Source organism: Toxorhynchites rutilus, chromosome 3 (genome assembly GCF_029784135.1).
Source record: "Toxorhynchites rutilus septentrionalis strain SRP chromosome 3, ASM2978413v1, whole genome shotgun sequence".
Taxonomy (NCBI): domain Eukaryota; kingdom Metazoa; phylum Arthropoda; class Insecta; order Diptera; family Culicidae; genus Toxorhynchites; species Toxorhynchites rutilus.
Window position 1 is genome coordinate 126,749,688 of NC_073746.1, and position 19,549 is coordinate 126,769,236.

Here is a 19,549-nt window from a genome sequence, read left to right on the forward strand (position 1 = left end):
TTCCGTAGCGTACTTTTTAACGTAGAGCCAGTTTGAAGCAACAGAGTTCGAAACAAAAAAAAAAAGTTCTGTAACTCTGTCATTGTTGAAATTCGAACATATGCATAGGAGGATTTTTTTTCATCAAAAATGATCGTCTATCACCTCCTGAGAGAATCTGGTTAAATTTTTTTTCATTTGAGAAAGGTGTTTTCTGACTTTAAGGGGATGAATCAAAAATCAAGTTCCTCTTTTATTTTCAAAAACCGAAAAATACATGCAAAAAAAAACAAATAAAGAAAAAAAATTGTTTCGACTCGATTATCCGGAGGATTCGATTATCCGAAGTGAAAAAAAAATTAATACTCCGGATAATCGAGTCCGACCTGTATATGAGGGCGTATTAGTCTTATCTTCCTAAGGCTACCTAGCGTTACCCGATAGCGCTTATACTATGAGAGATACATATTACTAACACATACACACACCTAATATGCCATTGTAAACTTATTTAAAACAGAACATGAATAACATTAATCACCTTAAAGAAAATATTTTGGTTTTTAGGTTTTTAGGTCGTAGAAAAAGACTGATGATTAGAAGCCTCATACAATCCTCCTATGAAGGACATTATCAAGAAGTCAAAAACATGATAATTGTTGATGGAGTATGATATGTTCAATACAATTCATGAAAATTATGAAACAAGATGCAGAAAGGAGAGGTGCAGGATGTACTGAATAATTGCCGAATATCGAGAGGTCATATTTGTAATTTGTTGAAGAGATTTTCAAAACGAACATATACCAAACTTCATAGCTTTATTCTTCACAAGGCATTTATCTTAGAAAATATTCCAACGATACTTATCGCCCGTGTCAGTTTAATTACGAATTTAATTGATGGTTTAACGCGCATCTCGTTAACAGTAATAATCCCCACACAGTAGAGGAAAAAATGGGAACACGTAAACCATGAGTTCGGGATTAAAAAACATTCGGACAATGTTATTTATTATTTTAATCAGCCGATATATCGGTTTAAGTGGACTTAAAAATTAATATCCCATCCGGAAGTCTCATCTGGTGGCTCGTCCTGATCCTTCGGATACTCGTCGAAATTTGACAAATCGGTATTGGACTGGATGATCCGAACCAGTGGGGCCTGCAGTGTGCGATCTTTAAGCCGGTGCCACTCGAAAGCCGAGAACCAACTGCAAAAGAGACAAAAAATTATTCCGACGTGATTAATCTTCCTGTTTAACCGGCGAAGGATTACTCACGGATGATTTTTAATATCAGCGATGCCATTTTTCCCATAGCCAAGCCGCTCCGCGGGTATCTGTCGGCAGAGCCGCTTAATGAGCACCTGTGCCTTTTTCGGGATTCTCGAAGGCAGCTCGATAATATCGATTCCCCGCAGTATCGCGTTGTATGTTTTCATGTGATTTTTGCCCCGGAAGGGGGGCTTACCTACCAGCAGCTCGTGAATGAATACACCCAGTGCCCAGTAATCCACCGCCCGGTCGTGGCCCTTGTTCAGGATAATTTCCGGAGAAACGTATTCCGGAGTTCCGGCGAATGTCCACGTCTTCTGGTTGGCTCCGATTCGTTTAGCGAAGCCGAAATCGACCTACGATTTATCAAAATTGTGTAAAATAACGCCCCACCCTCTCGGATGTGCTAACTAAAAACGACACTCACCAGCTTAATGTAACCTCGCTCATCCAGCATGAGATTTTCCGGCTTGAGGTCCCGATAGATCATATTCCTGCTGTGCAGGTACTCAAATGCCTCCACCACACAGCCCGTCATGAAACGTGCCGTCCGCTCGTCAAAGTGTTTATTTTTCTGCAAAATGGTCCACACGTCTCCCCCGAGGCAGGCCTCCATCAGGAAGTAGAGATACTTCTTGTCGCGGTACGTCTTATACAATCTGCGTAAAAAGGTGGGAAAGAGAAAGAGACGACGTTGAAAAACGTAAACCGCGGTGGAAGGCAGAGTGCGAGGATGGGATGCTATCCTGACATAAACATCGACTTTTCGGAAGTTAAAAGTTATGTAGAAAACACCACTCACGCAGAATTATTGGGGGATGAAAATTATTCGTTTTATTTGTGTTCTACTGTTTTTTTCTTTCACAGAGTGTTATTTAAAGCGATGAAGTTTTTTCTTCATCGATTATTCTCATCTTTTTCTAGGACTAAATTCGCCGATAAGTATTCTCAGTAGCTCAAAATCGAATACAGTCAGTGATTTACTCGAGGCAGAAAGCAATCAATGACCAAATCAGTTTTTTCACAATACAATTAGAGCGTTGAACCCAGAAAGAACTTCCACGGAAATCGATCGCTGAGGGGTGTGTGAAAAAAATTCACGGAAAGAGAGGAAGATTGTGGAAAGAAAATCTCTTAAAATGTCCAAACGGAGCATTTTCCCCGAACTCTGCAACTTGTTTAATGTACCTTGAACTGTGCCAGTCAATTGATGTGTTTGGATTGTGCTAACAAGTGGCTTCGTGAACCAAAAAGAATATCACGTTTCTTCGGTAGAAACTTCGTGAGGATGAAGAATGTTATTCCGGCTTATTTTTTTTGTCTGAATTTTTTGTCTCTTCTAGCCGCTTGCGATTGAATGTTATCCTTTGTTTCAGCGTATTGGTGTTAATCGCATTCTTCAGGACCATGTGGAATGTGTACATTTGGGTGCCAATGAAAATGGTTATCTTGAATTTCGAAAAGCTACCTCATAATAAATGTTCGCCACCTCGAAAAAACACCCTATGCAGAATATCAGCTCAATCGGATTTAAGAGAGAGTGGCGCAAGGCGGTCAAAGTTTGAGTTTTTTGAAAATTGAAAAATCCTCCCCCCTTTGGTAAAATCGCCCCCCTCCCCCCTAAAGTAAATCGAGGTTTTCGAAAAAAAAATGTTGATGCCAAATGTCTTCCATTGCATGAAACGTCGGGATTTATTGTTATCTCCAGAAAAATTTTTGATTGTCGATTTTTGACAAAAAAATTCGAGAGGACAGTAGATCTTGACGTTTCATGCAATTTGAAAACATACGGCATCAAAAAAATTGTGAAAATCCCGTGAAAAAAAAATCAAAAATTTGAGGCACCCTTAAATCACGTCCGATTGAGCTGAAAGTTTGCATTGTTAATTTTTTGGGTCAATAAATGAAATGTACATGATAGGTTTTTAAAATTTGACATGATAATTTTCGCCACCCTAATGCACACGTTCCAAAAACTATTTCAGTTATTTTCTGATCATTGTAATATGTCTAGAATAACGGCGTATATTTCATTGAAATATATCATTTTTACTAAAATTCTGAACACTTTAATTATGACTTGAATTACGAACATAAATGTTGTTGTACGGAAGGGTACACCCTAAAGAATATCGAGGTTTTCATTATTCAATTATTTATAACATTGATGTCCAGTAAATTTAGTTCCCTTCAAATATGAGTCAAAACGGTACTTCCACAAAATTTTGGAGCAATGGTTAAATATATCGTCTGCATTGAGAATAAATCAGCGAAACCTGAATCCGAAAGAGGATAAGAATACCGAAATTGAGGAAACCTTGTGTAATCTCAGATCTGCATATTAGTGAAATTATTGAATCGTTATACAATCGACAAAAAAAAATCGATGAACAAAGTGCGAACTTGAAAATTTTGGCTGATTTTCGGAATGCTGTAACTTTGTAAAAAAAAAAACAACGCGTGAAGGTGGCATGTACATAATTTTAAAGCATAAACTCATAAAAATGAATGTTATACTTCTTTCATTCCAAGGGTACGCAAAAGTCAAAATAATTCTGGTACGATTTGCGATGATGTGCTCCACCAATTTACTCCAAACTTTGGTAAATTGACTAAAAATGGCTAAGCATATTGAACCTATTTAGCACTTTTTCAAAAGCAATGCAAAAAATTCGAATAACCAACGTAACAGATCAATCTTGTACAGAATTTGCTGAAATTTTCAAAACTGCTTTTGCGATTGCTATTTATTTAATTATTCATCATAGAATACAAAAGAGATTTTTTTTATTCAAACAAAAATATCTCTGTATTGAAAAGTCCCACAGGAACGTTATAGAGATCAAATGAAGTTGGTTGATAAGGTTATATATGCTACTGACTCTCGTGTCAAAAAAATTATGTTAGTCCACAAAATCATTGAAAATACAGAAATAGAACGAATATTTATTTCATCTCGATATTTTCGTCCAAAATGTGTTCATAGAATATTCCAAAATTTGACTTTAAAATGATCTGCATGCGTTGATTTTTCGCAAAGTTGCAGCATTCTAAAAATCGCCTACAAAAGTTCGACTTCGCATTCTGTTCCTCCTGTTCTACTATTATTTGTTTTTTTTTTGTCAAATACAGGTAGTACATCTACAAAACATCGAAATGAACTGCAGCCGACAACTTATGCGTTTGCATTCCAGCTTTAAAAAGCCAATAACATTTGTGTCACCTTCATTACATCTCACGCACGTCACTTACCTGACAATAAACGGACTATTGCAGCTCAGCATAATGTCCTTCTCACTGTAGGCATGCTCCTGCTGCTGCTGCCGAACCATCTCGATCTTCTTGAGATACTTGAGGGCGAAAGTCTTCCTGCTCTGGTACTGCACTAGTTCGACGCGGCCAAAGCCACCAATCCCGAGGGTTCCGATGTAGGTCAAATCATGCAACTGGATGTGGTCATACTCTGCAAGTGCACGGCAGTGGAAAGTCAGAACGAAAGAAAGATAACAAGAATGGTCTGATTAATGCCCCGCTCACTACTGATGGGATAGAGACGGTTTGGATAAAATGTGCTGGAATGCTGCTCTTCAGAAACTGGAAGCCGGAAACCATGATTATGTGGCTTCGGACCAACGAACGCACTGATGTTTGACGAGCGAATAATGTCGGGTAGTCTCTTTTGCAGGTGCATCACGGGCAGAAAATTCCACTTTGTAGAACAAACCACCATTCTCGAACGGACGAATGTCTAATTTCAGAGGCGAATAATATTCAAGTCCAATTTACTCACCAGATACCGCTTTTTTGCTATCGGAAATACGTGGAATTTCATCAGATAATTTTATTTCCCGCAGTCTTTCCAACCCCCCGAGAAATTCGTTGAATGCTCTGGAAATGTGAACGTATAATTGCGAGAATCAAATTCATTACTATCATACGTACATTATAACGCTGTAAAATGCTATACTTACATCCGATTCAACGTTAAGCACTCTGTTCCTGGTGGATTCGCAACGATACTAGCCAAGCGGCGGTCTTCATGGAGCAACGCCTGCTCTCCGAAATATGCACCGCGTTGGAGTGTCCCCACTAGCTTATCCACCCCATTGCGGTCAGTTTTGATAACGTTCACACTACCACCCCTAATTATATAGAATTTATCACCGGGATCACCCTGTTGAATAATTGTTGAGCCCGTAGCATAGAATTCCTGTTCGAAATTGGTGAAGCAATGTTTTGTTCCCGAATGAAATAAAAAATAAAAATAAAACTCACCCTCTTCAGTAAGTCTGAGATTTTGTGCAGCTTCTCAATCTCCAAATCCTTCAGAATCGATACCGTGCTTAAGAACTTAACATTCTCCTCCCTCTCCTTCCGACCACTTTTCATCATAATCTTCTGGAAAACTTTCCGCTCGAGCATCCAAACTTTCGCCTCGGTGGTCACTCGAATGGAGGCAAAGCGTTTGGCTTTGTACAAAATAGCGAGCTCCCCGAAAACCACTCCCCTGCCGAAGGACTTGATAACTTTGTTGTCCACCACAACCTCATACGTTCCCTCGGAGGAAACATAGAAGTGTGCCCCAATGTCACCCTCCCGGATGATATAGCTGCTGGGCGGAAAGCTCATCGGGCTCATCGAATCCGTGACGGCCTTCAGCCGTTCCTCGTCCATCAAATTATTCAGGAACTCGTTAGCGGTGATGGCTTTTTTAATCAACACCTCTTCATCACGTGCCTTCGCGTGGCTTTGGATCACTATGTCCCGATAGCTTCTCGCTTCCGGTTTGTCCGAAACCACACCCTCTTTGCGCACTTTCTTGAGAATACCCGATCGACTATTGTTCAGTTCTTCGATTTTGGGTGGCATGATGGAGGCTTGGGATTCGCGTTGCGATGTTTCCTCGGATGAACTTTGTTCTATCGGAGTAGGTGGAGGCTCCCTGGAAGGAGGTGGAACCGTTGGCAAAAAAATGGTCTGTAATGAATTGAAAGTAATTATTGAATTAGATAGCCTCGCGAACAAAGTCGTGTCCACATACCTTTATGCATTCGCTTTCAACAGTTGTTATCTGGATATGATCGGCTCTCGTAATCATATCATCCAATTCGGGAGGGGTTCTTGGCGGAGGAAGTTTTGGTGGCGTTGGTTCTTCGTCCTGAGAGGTATCATCCTGTTCGTCATTGTAATTCTGTATACTCGCACTCACACGCGGTGGTAGCGTTGGCGGCCGCGGCTCATCCTCGTCCGAACTGAATACTTCGGAAATGCATTCTTCAGTGAGCTTTGAAAGCGGAATTGTATCATAATCGTCGGATAGCTCCGAGGTCTCAGAAACTTGTTTTGGTACCTTGGTAGCCAGTGCCCGAACAGCGGGTTTCGGAGGTTGGAGATTCGATCTATAGCTACTGGATATAGTTTTTGGGGGAGGGATAACTTCCAAATCGTCGTTTTCCACAGGAACGGACTTATTATCAGACACTGCCGACTCCTGCTTCCTGATTCCATTCTGAAGCTCTTTTATTTCTCTTTCAAGTAACGCGAGGTGTTTTCTATCTTCAGCGTTGGGATGTTCGCGGAGCTTCGATTCTAAGGCCAGCTGAAGCAGTATTTTTCTCTGTTGTGTTTCCTTGAGCGTTTCGTGGCCATGGTGATTCCTGTCGTTTTCTTGAGAACTAGCACTGATTCGATCATTGCTTGTCAGTACAGGCGTTTTCCGCTGCTGCTGATGTGGTGGAGCAGAGATGAATCCCGATTCCCATGGTGTCCCTGGAACTACATTTAACCGTTCATCTAAGCTCCCTAAGCCGGACTCACGTTCAGTACCCTTCGGAGATGATTTTCCCTCGCTATATGTTGACCCTGAATAGGTGGGCGGATTGAATTCCTGGTCGTAGATTCGGGTGCTCAGACGAACGGACTGAGAAAAAACAAAGAAAAATAATAAAAAAAAGCTCATTAAGTATCAACTCTTGGCAATGGAAGGGCCAATGGAATGGTGTATTTGTCTTTGAATCTGTATATTTGTTTGTAATTTCAAACTTAGCGAATAAATTCAAGTACAGGTTTATTCGAGTAGAAATTTTCCTTTAATTCCGGATTCCATCGACTTTCTTCAACAACATTCATACCTGATGACGTTATTCGAAAGCACCTGGTAATATGACTTTGCCACCTACAAAATACAATTCTGGTGTCTTCGAACTTTGGAACATAAAACAACACAACATTGGGTATCTCATCCGAACAACACAAAATCAGTTCGCTGTTGTCATTCATGCAGTCATTTTTCTGGAAACCGATAGAAACTCTCCGGGTCTTTCGTCTCTGTCTGTGGATCGATCCCATGCTAAGATTTTTTTTTAAATGTTTGAAAAACTTGGAGAGAAAGTTCTGAAAGAAATAATTCCCATATCAGACATTCCATGCCAAAACCGATACAGTGGTTCTCAGATTTCCGTGAAAAGCGGTAGTGTCGTTGTTTATCGCAAAACATAAGACCCGTATTTTGTTATTTTTTATTAGGGTGTCCATTTCCATTTTAAGGTGGTCCGAAAAATATTTTTTTTCAAAATTGACTTTTTTCAATAATTCATAACTATTGAACTACTGAACCGATTTGGATGGTCGATATATCAAATAACAGCCTATCATTTTTTCTAAATACTACAGCTGCACAAAATTTGAATTTTGTTTTCGTTACGATCTATTGTATTTGTTTTTATAGTTTTCATGTTATCGGGACCAAGGGTGCTATATTTTTTCTTGAAAGCTGTAGATTTTTAACACATTATATCTCGAAATCAGAGAGGCTTTTTTTTATTTTGAGTTATGATTTTTCAAAATCACCCGATGGAATTTTTTGACCACCCTAAAATGGGAATGAGCACCTTAATGAAAGAATAAAAAAATACTGGTCTAATATTTTGTGACAAAGAACAAATCTAGCACTTTTCACGAAAATCTGAAAACTACTATATCGGTTTGTGACATGGAATGACTGATAGATATTTGTTCTTAATAATGAGAAAATTTCGCCCTGGCAGCTTTTCAAGTGATTTTAAAAAATCTCCAGCTACAGGGAAAATAATGAATAGCTTTTTCTCCAACCTAATATATAATTATTACATGCCAAACCGATATAGATATCTCAGATTTTTATCAAAAGTGGTTATTTTGTTCATTATCACAAAATATTAGATCCGTATTTTTTTTTTATTTTAAAGGTGGACATAAAAATATTTTTTTTAAATTCATCACTTTTGAACCACTGAACCGATTTGAATAATCGACATATCAAATTGAAGCCAATGAGCTAGCCTATATTACACTGGCAAAAAAAATGGATTTTATTTTCAAAATTATTGATTGTACTGTTTTCATGGCTTAGGACTAGAGGGGGCTATATTTTGTTGGATTTTTTCTTTAAAGCTGAGGATTTCTTACATAACTTATCTCGATATAAGCTATGTTTTCGTTTTTAACACTAGATTGCCCAAGCAAGTCATTTTGACTGCTTTTCAATTTCAATTAGGAAAGCTGTTATGGTAATGGCACAGTTTCTTAGAATAATTGATTATTGAAATTAGTTATCTCCTCTCTCCTTCATTTCCGGATGAGGAGTCGATCACTAATGATTATGGGAGATGATCTTATCTCGTTGAGAAAAGATAACAATATTATCAAGCATATAAAAAAACGCACAATTGTAGACTGCTGAATTTTGAGGAATGATTGAACAACAGAATTATCTGAAATATTTGCGTTTATTGGGATTTTATATGCTTGTGGAGTTTTGAGAATATTGACAATAGTCCAGCTTGCTATCAACCAGGGAAAAATATTACAGTTGACAAGCAATTATTTTCGACAAAAACCAAATGCACATTTTTACAGTATATGCCTAATAAACTCAATAAACTTGGCATACAATTGGGATGAATGTTTTGAATGGTTTTTCTTATTTGGGAAAAATCATCAATGCTTCTCAATGAACACGTTGTTCTGAAACTTGTCAAGCCATTTACAAATGTTCAATAAATATCACGACCAATTTTCCCTAGCATGTCACTCGCGACGAAATTATCGACAAAAAAACAATTCTGGTTGGAACCATTAGACGAAACAAAAGGGAACCAAATAAGCTTATCAAACGGACTAAATAAAAGAGTAGCTGTTCTGGTTCCTAAGCATGAATATGTGAAAAATTTTAAAATAATGAAAAACACATGAAAAGATTTCCACCTTTCAAAAAAAAAAAATACCTAAATAGTCCAAAAATGTGTTTTTTTAAGTAAAATATTTTTTTATTGTTCATATTCACTAACAACTTGTGATGTTACTGTAAATGATATAAAAAATATTGAAAATTAATTTAAAATAAATTTCTTCACAAATCAGATATTCTTTCACAAATCAGCCATTTTGACTGCTTTTGGACAATAGAGGTATACACTAAGTTTCGGTCTTTCTAGTGTTAAGATATGATTTTTCAAAGTTAACCGATGGTTCGAAAAAACAATTTCTCCCCTTTCTTCCACTACATAAATTCATAACTTTTGAACTACTGGACCGATTCAGATGATCGACATATCAAATTGAAGCTAGTGAGTTAGTTTCTTTAAATATTAATTTGCGAAATTTTGGATTTTTGTTTTTGAAATTACCGATTGAGTTAATTTTTTATAGTTTCTCGGGTAAAGATAGAAAGCGCCATATTTTTTATATTATTTCTGGAAAGCTGAGGTTTTTTACATAATATATCAGAAAATCAGAGAGGTGTTATTTTTCGTTTTTGATTTCTTACTTTGCAAATTTAACATGTTTCAAATCTTTGTCCAATATACCAATGTGACTAGATTAGACCCATGCGACTAGAATCCAATCTTCCTGCAAGTATGATTATTTTTTTTAAAGAAGGTTAGCTTATTGACTTCAATTTAATATGTCGATCATCTAAATCGGTTCAGTAGTTCAAATGTTATGATTTTTTGCAAAAGGTCATTTTTGGATAAATGGGGAAAAATGATTTTTCGGACCGCCAGGTAATTTGAAAAATCATATCTCAAAAATGGAAAACGCAGTTTAAGTCATTTGGCATTTGAGCGTTTTGGGGCACCCCTAAATCATGTCCGATTGAGCTGAAACTTTGCATAGATATTTTTTTAGGCCGGTTTTTTGAAATTCGACCATTTTCGCTACCACCCTAATGTATATAAAACAATTTAAAAAAATCGATTATATACAGGATTCGATTTTATACAGTGAAAAAGAATTGGTGACAGTATATAATCGAGTCAGCCTGTAATCAAATTTATGAACTTATGTCGCAGACGTCAACTTTCTATCACTTACAGCCAGTGTTGTCACACGTACAGATTTATCTGGAAAGGTACAGATTTTTTCGTTATTTTTGGTACAGATTCTGTACGGTACAGATCGCAGATTTTCGTCAAAAAGTACAGATAGGTACAGATTTTTTCCGCGTGTGAAATTTCACTCGAAAATTTTAGTGAATGATAGTACGTAATCTAAATATAGAAAGACTATGTACAAAAATCATCAAACACACGAATGATTCGAGGCTAGCAAATGTAAATGTACATTGTAGTAAGTAAATCTAAATATAGAGTAGTCATGTAAATATGATATTTTCTAGTAAACAAATTAGTATTTTTTCACATTTCATGATTTTCCTCTACAATAAATAATTCCAATTGTACAGATTTTTTGAAGAAAAACTACAGATGAGAAAGATTTTTTCCCTTCTGGTACAGATCAAAATGTGGCAACACTGCTTACAGCTAATGAAATATATGGAATTTTTATATGGAGGCTCATAAAAAAACAACTCGCATCATTTTGCGTGTAAATTCACTGGTAATCAACAAATTTTCCTTATAGTCATTTTCCAAGGAAAACAAAAAAGGGACTCTTTTCCTGTAGAAGTACTTTTCTTTATAGTTGACTTTTTTCAGTGTATTTTCGATTTTGACTTAAGAATGAAAATTCAAACAATTTCCTACTTTTCATTCTTAGACCAAAAAAAAAAACTTTCCGAAAACAAATAGCATACCTTTCACTCTCATATGGCACTATAACTTCGTCTAAATACAGGTCGGACTCGATTATATGTGATTCGATTATATACAATTTTGGACTCAATTATATACAGTTTGGAATAAATATTTTTTTTAATATTTCAAACATGACTTATTTCAAGAAGACATTTAACCTTTCAACGTTTAGGTATAATTTAAGTGGCTATTACATGTTCAGTGGGGTAGAAATCGTTATTTTTAATTTTGCTTGAGTTTTCACCAGGAATTGTTTATATCGATATTACAGCCAAATTAAGAAAAGTAGAAGCTAAGTGTCAAAGAACAAATTGTAGAGCGGTAAGAAAGCATCAATTTAATTGATAGAAACAATCTAGTTCAATATAAATTTTAAGGATGAAATTAATAATAACACATTAAAAATTATAAACATTTAAGTTTTTCACTCCCAAAATGTTATTAAAATCCAATAATTTAAATGTTTCACTACTATATCCAGTACTAAATTTTCTCTTTTCTCAAATGAAAGCAACAGAATCGTCTCATGTAGCGCACTTTTTAATGTAGAGTCAGTTTGAGGCAACAGAGTCTGAAACAAAAAAAAAGTTCTTTAACTCGGCCATTGTTGAAATTCGAACATATGGGTAGAAGGATTTTTTTCATCAGATATGATCGTCCATCATCTCCTGAGCGAATCTGGATAACTCTATTTTAAAGGTGTTTTCTGGGATGAATCAAAAATCAAATTCCTCTTTTATATAAACAAAATGAAAAATACATGCAAAAAAAACCAATGTATTTTTTTTATTTCTTAATTCGATTATAGTATATATAGAGATCTGCATAGCGCTATACGAATTATAGTTTGTACCACTGTATATAAATAAAAATGAATCGCCAAATGTGATGCGAAGCGCAAAACTCGAGAGCGGATCTTCCGATTTCAGCTGTTTGTTTTATTTGTGTTGGAAGCTTTGAAGGAAGTGGGAAAATTAAAAAAACTAAGAATTCTCATATTTTCTGTAGACGTTTTTAGTCCAATTGAAACTTCTCGTTGACGGTATTGGACTTTGTGTTCCGTCAGTGTAGAGCAAAAAAGTAGGGAATTTTCAGGTGAAGCAACAAACTTTTGAAAATAAAAAAAAATTAAACTTAACTATTTCGTATCAAAATGTGTTTCCCGTAATAGAGTAATGTGTTTTTGCAGGTGATGAAAGAGTCTTGAACGAGAATTGTGTCGTATTTTATTATATTGTTGACAAGTTTCATACCAACTCATCTTAGGAGTTGGCAGCACGATCTCACATTACAGTGATATGTTGTGGGTGTAAAGATATTGGCCATTTAAACAACTTAGAATACTTGAAATCTGCAAAAAAAGACAACTTTTTAAAAAAGGTCCAAAGATATTTACATATTTTTTTACAAAAATTTCTAACTCAGAAACTATGAGACCTATGACTATGAGAGAAAAATGTTGGTCAAAGAATAAATTTATTTTTTGTGATTTCCTGAAAAAAGAACCAAAAAAATTTTTAAAAATATTACACTGAAAAAAAAATTAAATCCATTTCTCTCAAAAATGTTTTTTTAATTCTCAAAAAAATAAACATGGTATTCCATGCAATAACCAACTAATCATCCATACAATACCCTTTTAACGATATTTTTTTGTCTAACATCATCTGTTTCACAAAATTTAGGATTGGTTTAATTATTTCAAATAAATCATGAAAAAGTTGTAGTTAGAAAAACATTTTCCCTGTAATGAGAATTTTTTTTAAAAATACGTTTTTGAGAAAAAATAATTTCAATTTTTAAAGTAATATTTTTTCAGCGAATTTTTTTTTTGTTTTCTCTTTATGTATTTTTAAATAATTTTTGTATTAGAACAATTCCCTATAATTCATTCTTTTACAAAAACTTTTAGATGTGAAAGTTTCTTAGTTAGAATTGTTTGTACCGTTCTGAATCATATTTCGGACACTTTGTTCTAATATCTTGAAATGCTTAATGCACTGATGATATAACTATCAAATTAATATCACAATTGCTTCCTTAGAGTAATTCCTTGGTTTCACTATCATTCCACACGAGAACTACATTTAAATTATAACATTATCGGCAGTAATCTTACAACACTACTTATTATCGTTTGTGTTTGGCGTTTCCTTAGCGTGAGCACGTAGAATTTACCCGTTCATAAGTATTTAAATTTCTCCCGTGTTTCATCAGTTCTCATCATTGTTAACAGTTTACTGTGATTGCTTTGTAAGTGTTTCGCAGTTGACTATAAAATATAATGAAGTATAATGTAATTTTCGACCAAAAAATTACAAAATAAAGTGTCCGAAATTTGAATTCAATCTGTCCGAAATTTGATTTAGTGTCCGAAGTTTGATTCTTATTCGCTTCATTTGAAAAGCATTTTATTCGGTGATTTTTTTATGTTTTCAATCAAATAGGTACCAAAGTAGAAAGCTTAAGAGTATATTGAACCAATTAATTAAACATATCAACCTAAAAATATCTGTGCATAAAGTTTAGATCTGTTTTCTGCATCATATGCCTTAAGCGTCCGAAATATGATTCAGAACGGTAATAAATCAAGAAAAAAAACTTTGGCCGTTTTCAAAAAGTAGTCTTTTAGTAGTATTTTTTGGAGATTTCAAATGTGCAAAGTTGCTTAAATGCCCAATGTTTTCACACCCACAAAGTTCCATCGAAATCGGAGATACTGCTGCAGATGCACAATGGTCCAGGAGAAGTGGAAATTAGCATTTAGAGCTCGACAGTTATTCTCTAGACAAAAACTGTATTAGGGAAAGTTGTTACATATGATAGAGTGCTCATTTTTATGTTATCAAAAATAGAGTGGCCAAACTAGTCGATGAAATACAAAATATAACTTTTTTATCGTTATAGATAAAGTTCAAAACAGTTCGACAATGTTGTAGTCTCAGTTATTTGGAACATCTTTGTAGAACAAAGTTTTTTTTCTATCTCTTGAAATAATCGATATAGCGTCTTTTTTCTATGTTACGTTAGGGTAACCATGAAAAAAACTGTTTTTTTGCTCTAACTTTTATAATTCAAATTCTACATGCAAACTGTCTTCGAAAAACTTTTAGAGCTTACTGATACGAACATTTTGCGATGCAGAACTTGTCATATCTCAATTTCACTCAAAGTTATTGATATTTCTTCCCTTCTCTATTACAGTTGTTCTTTGAAAATTGTTTTGGACAATCATGATAACACTCGAGATTCTGGTTCCATGAGCTTACAGTTCTTACCGCTTTCCGAGTGATGTGCAGAAGAAGTTCCAAGTGACTATTTTACGATACTGAACGAAACGATGAAAGTTAACAAAGATTAACAGTCAAACTAATGAAAATTCCAATTGAGGAAGTATAAATTTGATGAATAAATTCGTATACCTATAAACAGAAAGATCTGAGGGTATTATGAAATGAAAAAGACGGATTATATACACAAAATAATCCTAAATCAGACACATAATTTTATTCTAATCATTCCTACCTCGTTCATTCTAAAAATTATTGAAAAAAATTCAATCTCGGTAATAAATGCATTTGCATGCATGTCGTTGCAACATGTTAAGACTGTGGGACTTCTCTGATGAATGATTTCCATATTTTCTATGCTGCAATCGTTGGCATCGTTCTCACCGTTTCCGATGACGCCGAAAACACAAAGAAGTTTCTAGTTTTAATTCCAGCCAAAATCAACCAACTAGCAGACCAAATTTCTGCCTCTGCCAACTTTTGCTTATGACGATTGCGGTATAAGGGTAAACAACAGGGATTAAATTCAACGTTTATAAAAGGGGGGATTTTCTGCCCCGACTTATCAATCAAAGAAAGTGCTCGAAAATATGCCAGCAACTAACAAAAGCTCAAGTGAAAGAGTTCTTCCCATATTCACATGCAGTCAGACGTTTGGTATCATAGTGCAAATAATAAAATGAATGGATAGGGTTAGTAGCTGTAATACATGAAGGTTTGTGTAAGCCTTTTAAATGAGCACTATTTGTTCTGGCCCGATTGGAGAAAACTCACAAAATTAATTGCATTAGATAACGGCATCCCATTGTTCGCATCAGCGCAACTAAACCTACATCGGTTTATATAATACACTCTGGTTGTAATTGGCATTAGTATAGAAATTAGAGTGAACTGTCTTGTTCTAAACTTTCTCCTCAATTGTTGATTATCACATGGTGTATGTTAAGAGTTGAACCAGCCTACGGCTGAAAGTCTCTATAATAAAGAATTTAAAAAAAATGTTGTATGTTTTCCTAGCCATTTTTTTATCGGAGAAACGGGAAATTTTTTGCAATTGCAATTGCAAAACTGAGTTTTCCTTTCCCTAGTTTTCCTACGACCTACGGGCTTTAACTATGCATTTCATTGCACAAATTGATTAACATTAAAAAAAAAAGTTGAGAAGAGTGGTTTGAAAATGCGCATTGATGTTCGGTATAAATGCAAATAAACATTGTAGAATTCATAAATACAGATACGATTAAGATTATGACTCTCGTAGCCAAATTGTCTTCGACAATCACACGATTCGTGATGGATTCGGATTTTGGGTCAATCATCGTATAGACCAGGGATTCTCAAAGTGGTCGATATCGACCCCTTGGGCCCCTATTGATTTACACAAATTCTTATATAAAACTTTTAAGATACTGTATTTGTATTGTATTAGAGAAAAAAGTATTATTGTTGTAATTTGTATTAATAATTATTAACACGTTAAGCCCCGATTTTTTCTTGCTTCGCTTTCCATTCGTCCGCATCAAGAGCGTTTGCACAATATCAGTGTCGGTCCCAGTTCCCAAAGATATTTATTATATAAATAGAAAATGGTCAGCAATTCGGCTAGAAAGTAGTCACATTTTGTAAAATATTCGAAATCAAACCGCATATATTTTTATTTTATCATTTTGTAACTGTCAGTCCCAGTCAGTCAGCGCTTTCCTACCAAAAAGCTCAACGTCGGCCCCTAGGCTTAACGCTGGGCTTAACGTGTTAATTACAAGGGGCACATACCACGTGGACAGAAAAAGCACAATTTAAGATACCCCCCAGCAAAGAGTCATACTAATCTTCTACTTTATACCAGTTTACACTTTTTCTTAACGAATCCTAATGTCTAATGAATCTGTTCACGAGTTAATCAATTGTAAATTGTAATTAGAGCTTAAATAGATGATAGATACCGGTGCTCTGTATAAATAAATTAGAGGCGAATGAACTGAAAAGTTTAAGGTCTCTTTAAAACAAAGAAGGTCAGGGTATGAACAAAAGTTTATTAGCGTGGAAAGATGAGAGGATATTCACGATGCTGAGTAGATATAATATATCGGACATAACAACCGTAGCAAAAAGGCACCAAATTTTATTATAAATACATAAATAATTTACAATATGAATATGGGAGGAGTACGACAATTTGTAGGAAAATTGGTGGAACGACTTGTAGGTGATTCTCATGTGATATACACGAAGAAGAATTATTGAATATAATTTTCATATTTTTGAGTAAATAGATATCTGAGATTCACAAGAAATGAACAAACCTTTTCTAGCTTTCATAATTTTAAATGATACATGCAGTGATATATGCTCTTTCAAGAGAAATTTTTAAAAAATGATACGACCGCAAAGGGTTAATATTGTACGTTTTTCGTCAATTCCAAATAATAAAACAAACTCAAGAAAATAAATTGATTTTTTGAATGATTAAATCAAATAATCAGTAGGTATTACAATTCATTTGTCCACCTTGTTAACCATTATACACTCGGCAACAAAACTAGAGGAACAGAGTAGAAAGTCTGAATTTTTAAGGGGATTTTTGGAATGTTGTAACTTTGTAAAAAATCATCGAATGAATATGGGATACACATATTTTTAAACTTTCAACTTTCAAGTTTTGAAACGCTCCACGTATACATTTTCATCTTGGTGTGTGTAGATATAGTGGACAAAAATATTGGGAAGAAATAGAACAAACAGAATAATGTTCTAACCAAGTCAATATCAAATTCAGTTAAGCTTGCCTGACTCAATTGATTCTTAGAATGTTCTAGTAAGACCTTCCACTACAGAGAAATTTGGAATAAAAAATTACACTTTTGTCTTTGATGATGAATATTTCAACAAATAATGATCGCACCGCAAAACGAAACGTGGTTTGAAAAAAGCTGAAATTTTCTACACCATTTTTTTAATACATTCAAAAACTGGTTTTGTAGTGTTTCAGAAAATTTAGTTAGTGTGTGTATACGCGGGGTGCGTATGCATATGTGTGTGTGCCTTCACTGCTTGCAATTCCCATACCAATAAACGCATGAAAACAAAAGTTACGTATCGTCCAATCCAAGAGTACGCATGGCATTTTGTACTTCTGATAAAGTTTGCGATGAGGTACTCCTCTAATTAACTCGAAACTTTGACGGATCAGCTAGGTAAAATGGATGAACGTTCGCTGGAGTTTTTGGGATGCAAAATATTCAAAATCTCTCTGCTAGCATTAATTATTACTGAACTATTTGTAAAATTGCACTATAATACGAGTACAAACAATCCAGTTTTTGGCGCCTTCTTGAAATCGATGTAGACATTTTTAATGTTTTTTGTCGTCAAAGCGACTAATGAACCTTGTACAAAATTTATTGAAGTTATCAAAACCGCCGTTCGATTTGCTGTCCGATTATTGTTCATGGATATATTCATGATCAAAGACGGAAGGGTAATTTTCCATTCTATATGAAATCCTATAATGAGCTCTAGGTGAATAGGATTTTCTATTGACTTAGCTAGTAAAATACTCCGTTTGTCTCCATAAAGTTAGCAAAAATAGAAAAAAAATGATTTTTTTATTTCTTCCAGATATTTTTGTATACTACATCTACTACGGAGTGTTCATAGCCATATTAGTTGCGCTAAGCTAACGATCATGAGTTCAAAACTAACGGAACTCAATAAACAATCTTTTTGTTCATTACCCCCACGCAACCAGCGATGTCAACAAAATTTTTGATATAGCTGGAACAATTTTAAAAAAACTGGAAAAAGCCGGAAGGGATCGATTTTTCTTTTTTTTCAGTTCTGTTTATATTAGCAAAAAAAAATACGATATGAAGTGACAGTGTCTGTAAGTAGCATTTTTATTTTCATTATCCTATTTTGTGATCATACATTGACATATTATGCTTTTGCTTTACATTTTGTGTCATCCTAACTAACCCTGACTTTTCTTTATGCATGTTTACGTAATTTTTGGAAGCTAGAATTTCTCGCATAGTTTTCGTTCTCGTTATACTTTTTACTTTGTATTCAGGAAACAACTGTTCAACGGTTGCTAAGAAATGCGGCAGTATCAGAATCGTTGTAATAATTTTTCTCAAGGGAAATTATTGACACAACTTTTCGTGGTACAATTTTACCCTAAAAGCCCTTTGTTACAGTGAAATCAGTAAAAACCGGGTTTCGGATCTCTCTTATTATCGAAACTCTGAATATATTTTTTTACAGTCCCCAATTATTATTTATTAAACATCATGTCCATTTTATTGATGAGAAAATGATGTCAAGTTTACTCAATTAAGCAAAGTATTTAAATTGGTAAGTATTTTGTATGAATAAGATGAAGATAAATTTAAAAAAAAATGGCTTAGGGGTCGATAGTATCAATTAATTCTGCAAAAGCGGTATCTAGCTCAAGATAGTTTGAGAATCCCTGGTATAGACCGTTAAATTTAGGATTGCTGAATTAGTTACTCGAAAAAATCAATATTGGTGTATCAACAACAGTACTATACAGTACTATAGAGTATATGAATAAATGTTCGTTGTCAACTATTGTAAGCGTTTATATAAAACTCTTTTTCCGATTTTCTGACGACACAAATCGACACAGGGACGCACCCGTGAGGTATAGCTATCCTCTCAGTATAAGCTAAGCGCAAAGCTTATCAAACTGATTCGATATTATTGTACTTCTTAAAGCTCCAAAGGGTTTTTTCTAGAATGTCATATGTTACGATTTGTTTATAGTCCGTCATACTTATTTATATCTTAATCATGTCTTGAGCTTTTGTCGCATTTCTCTTCCAATACTAAAACACACCAGATAATCTTGATTCCCCATTCCAACCAGCGAAAGCGTTATCTATTTCAGATAACCCCTCGGAACGAAA

The 19,549-nt window shown here is 34.9% G+C and overlaps 1 protein-coding gene across 2 annotated transcripts in view; it reads right to left on the reverse strand.

Moving 5' to 3' along the window:
* Positions 1-362: 362 nt before the first annotated feature.
* The window catches only part of LOC129776039 (cGMP-dependent protein kinase 1), a 30,644-nt gene continuing 11,457 nt past the window's right edge, over positions 363-19,549 (reverse strand). Inside the window, exons 2-10 of one of the 2 annotated variants that reach the window (XM_055781409.1) lie at positions 7,082-7,175; positions 6,297-7,030; positions 5,531-6,232; positions 5,227-5,465; positions 5,046-5,143; positions 4,508-4,718; positions 1,683-1,914; positions 1,262-1,611; positions 363-1,192 (exon numbers count right to left, since the gene is read on the reverse strand). In XM_055781409.1, the coding sequence (XP_055637384.1) occupies positions 1,030-1,192; positions 1,262-1,611; positions 1,683-1,914; positions 4,508-4,718; positions 5,046-5,143; positions 5,227-5,465; positions 5,531-6,232; positions 6,297-7,030; positions 7,082-7,175 (2,823 nt within the window). In that variant the 3' untranslated portion in view covers positions 363-1,029. Of the gene's footprint in view, positions 1,193-1,261; positions 1,612-1,682; positions 1,915-4,507; positions 4,719-5,045; positions 5,144-5,226; positions 5,466-5,530; positions 6,233-6,296; positions 7,176-19,549 lie in introns of both variants that reach the window. The other variant, XM_055781407.1, reaches the window with a different exon arrangement.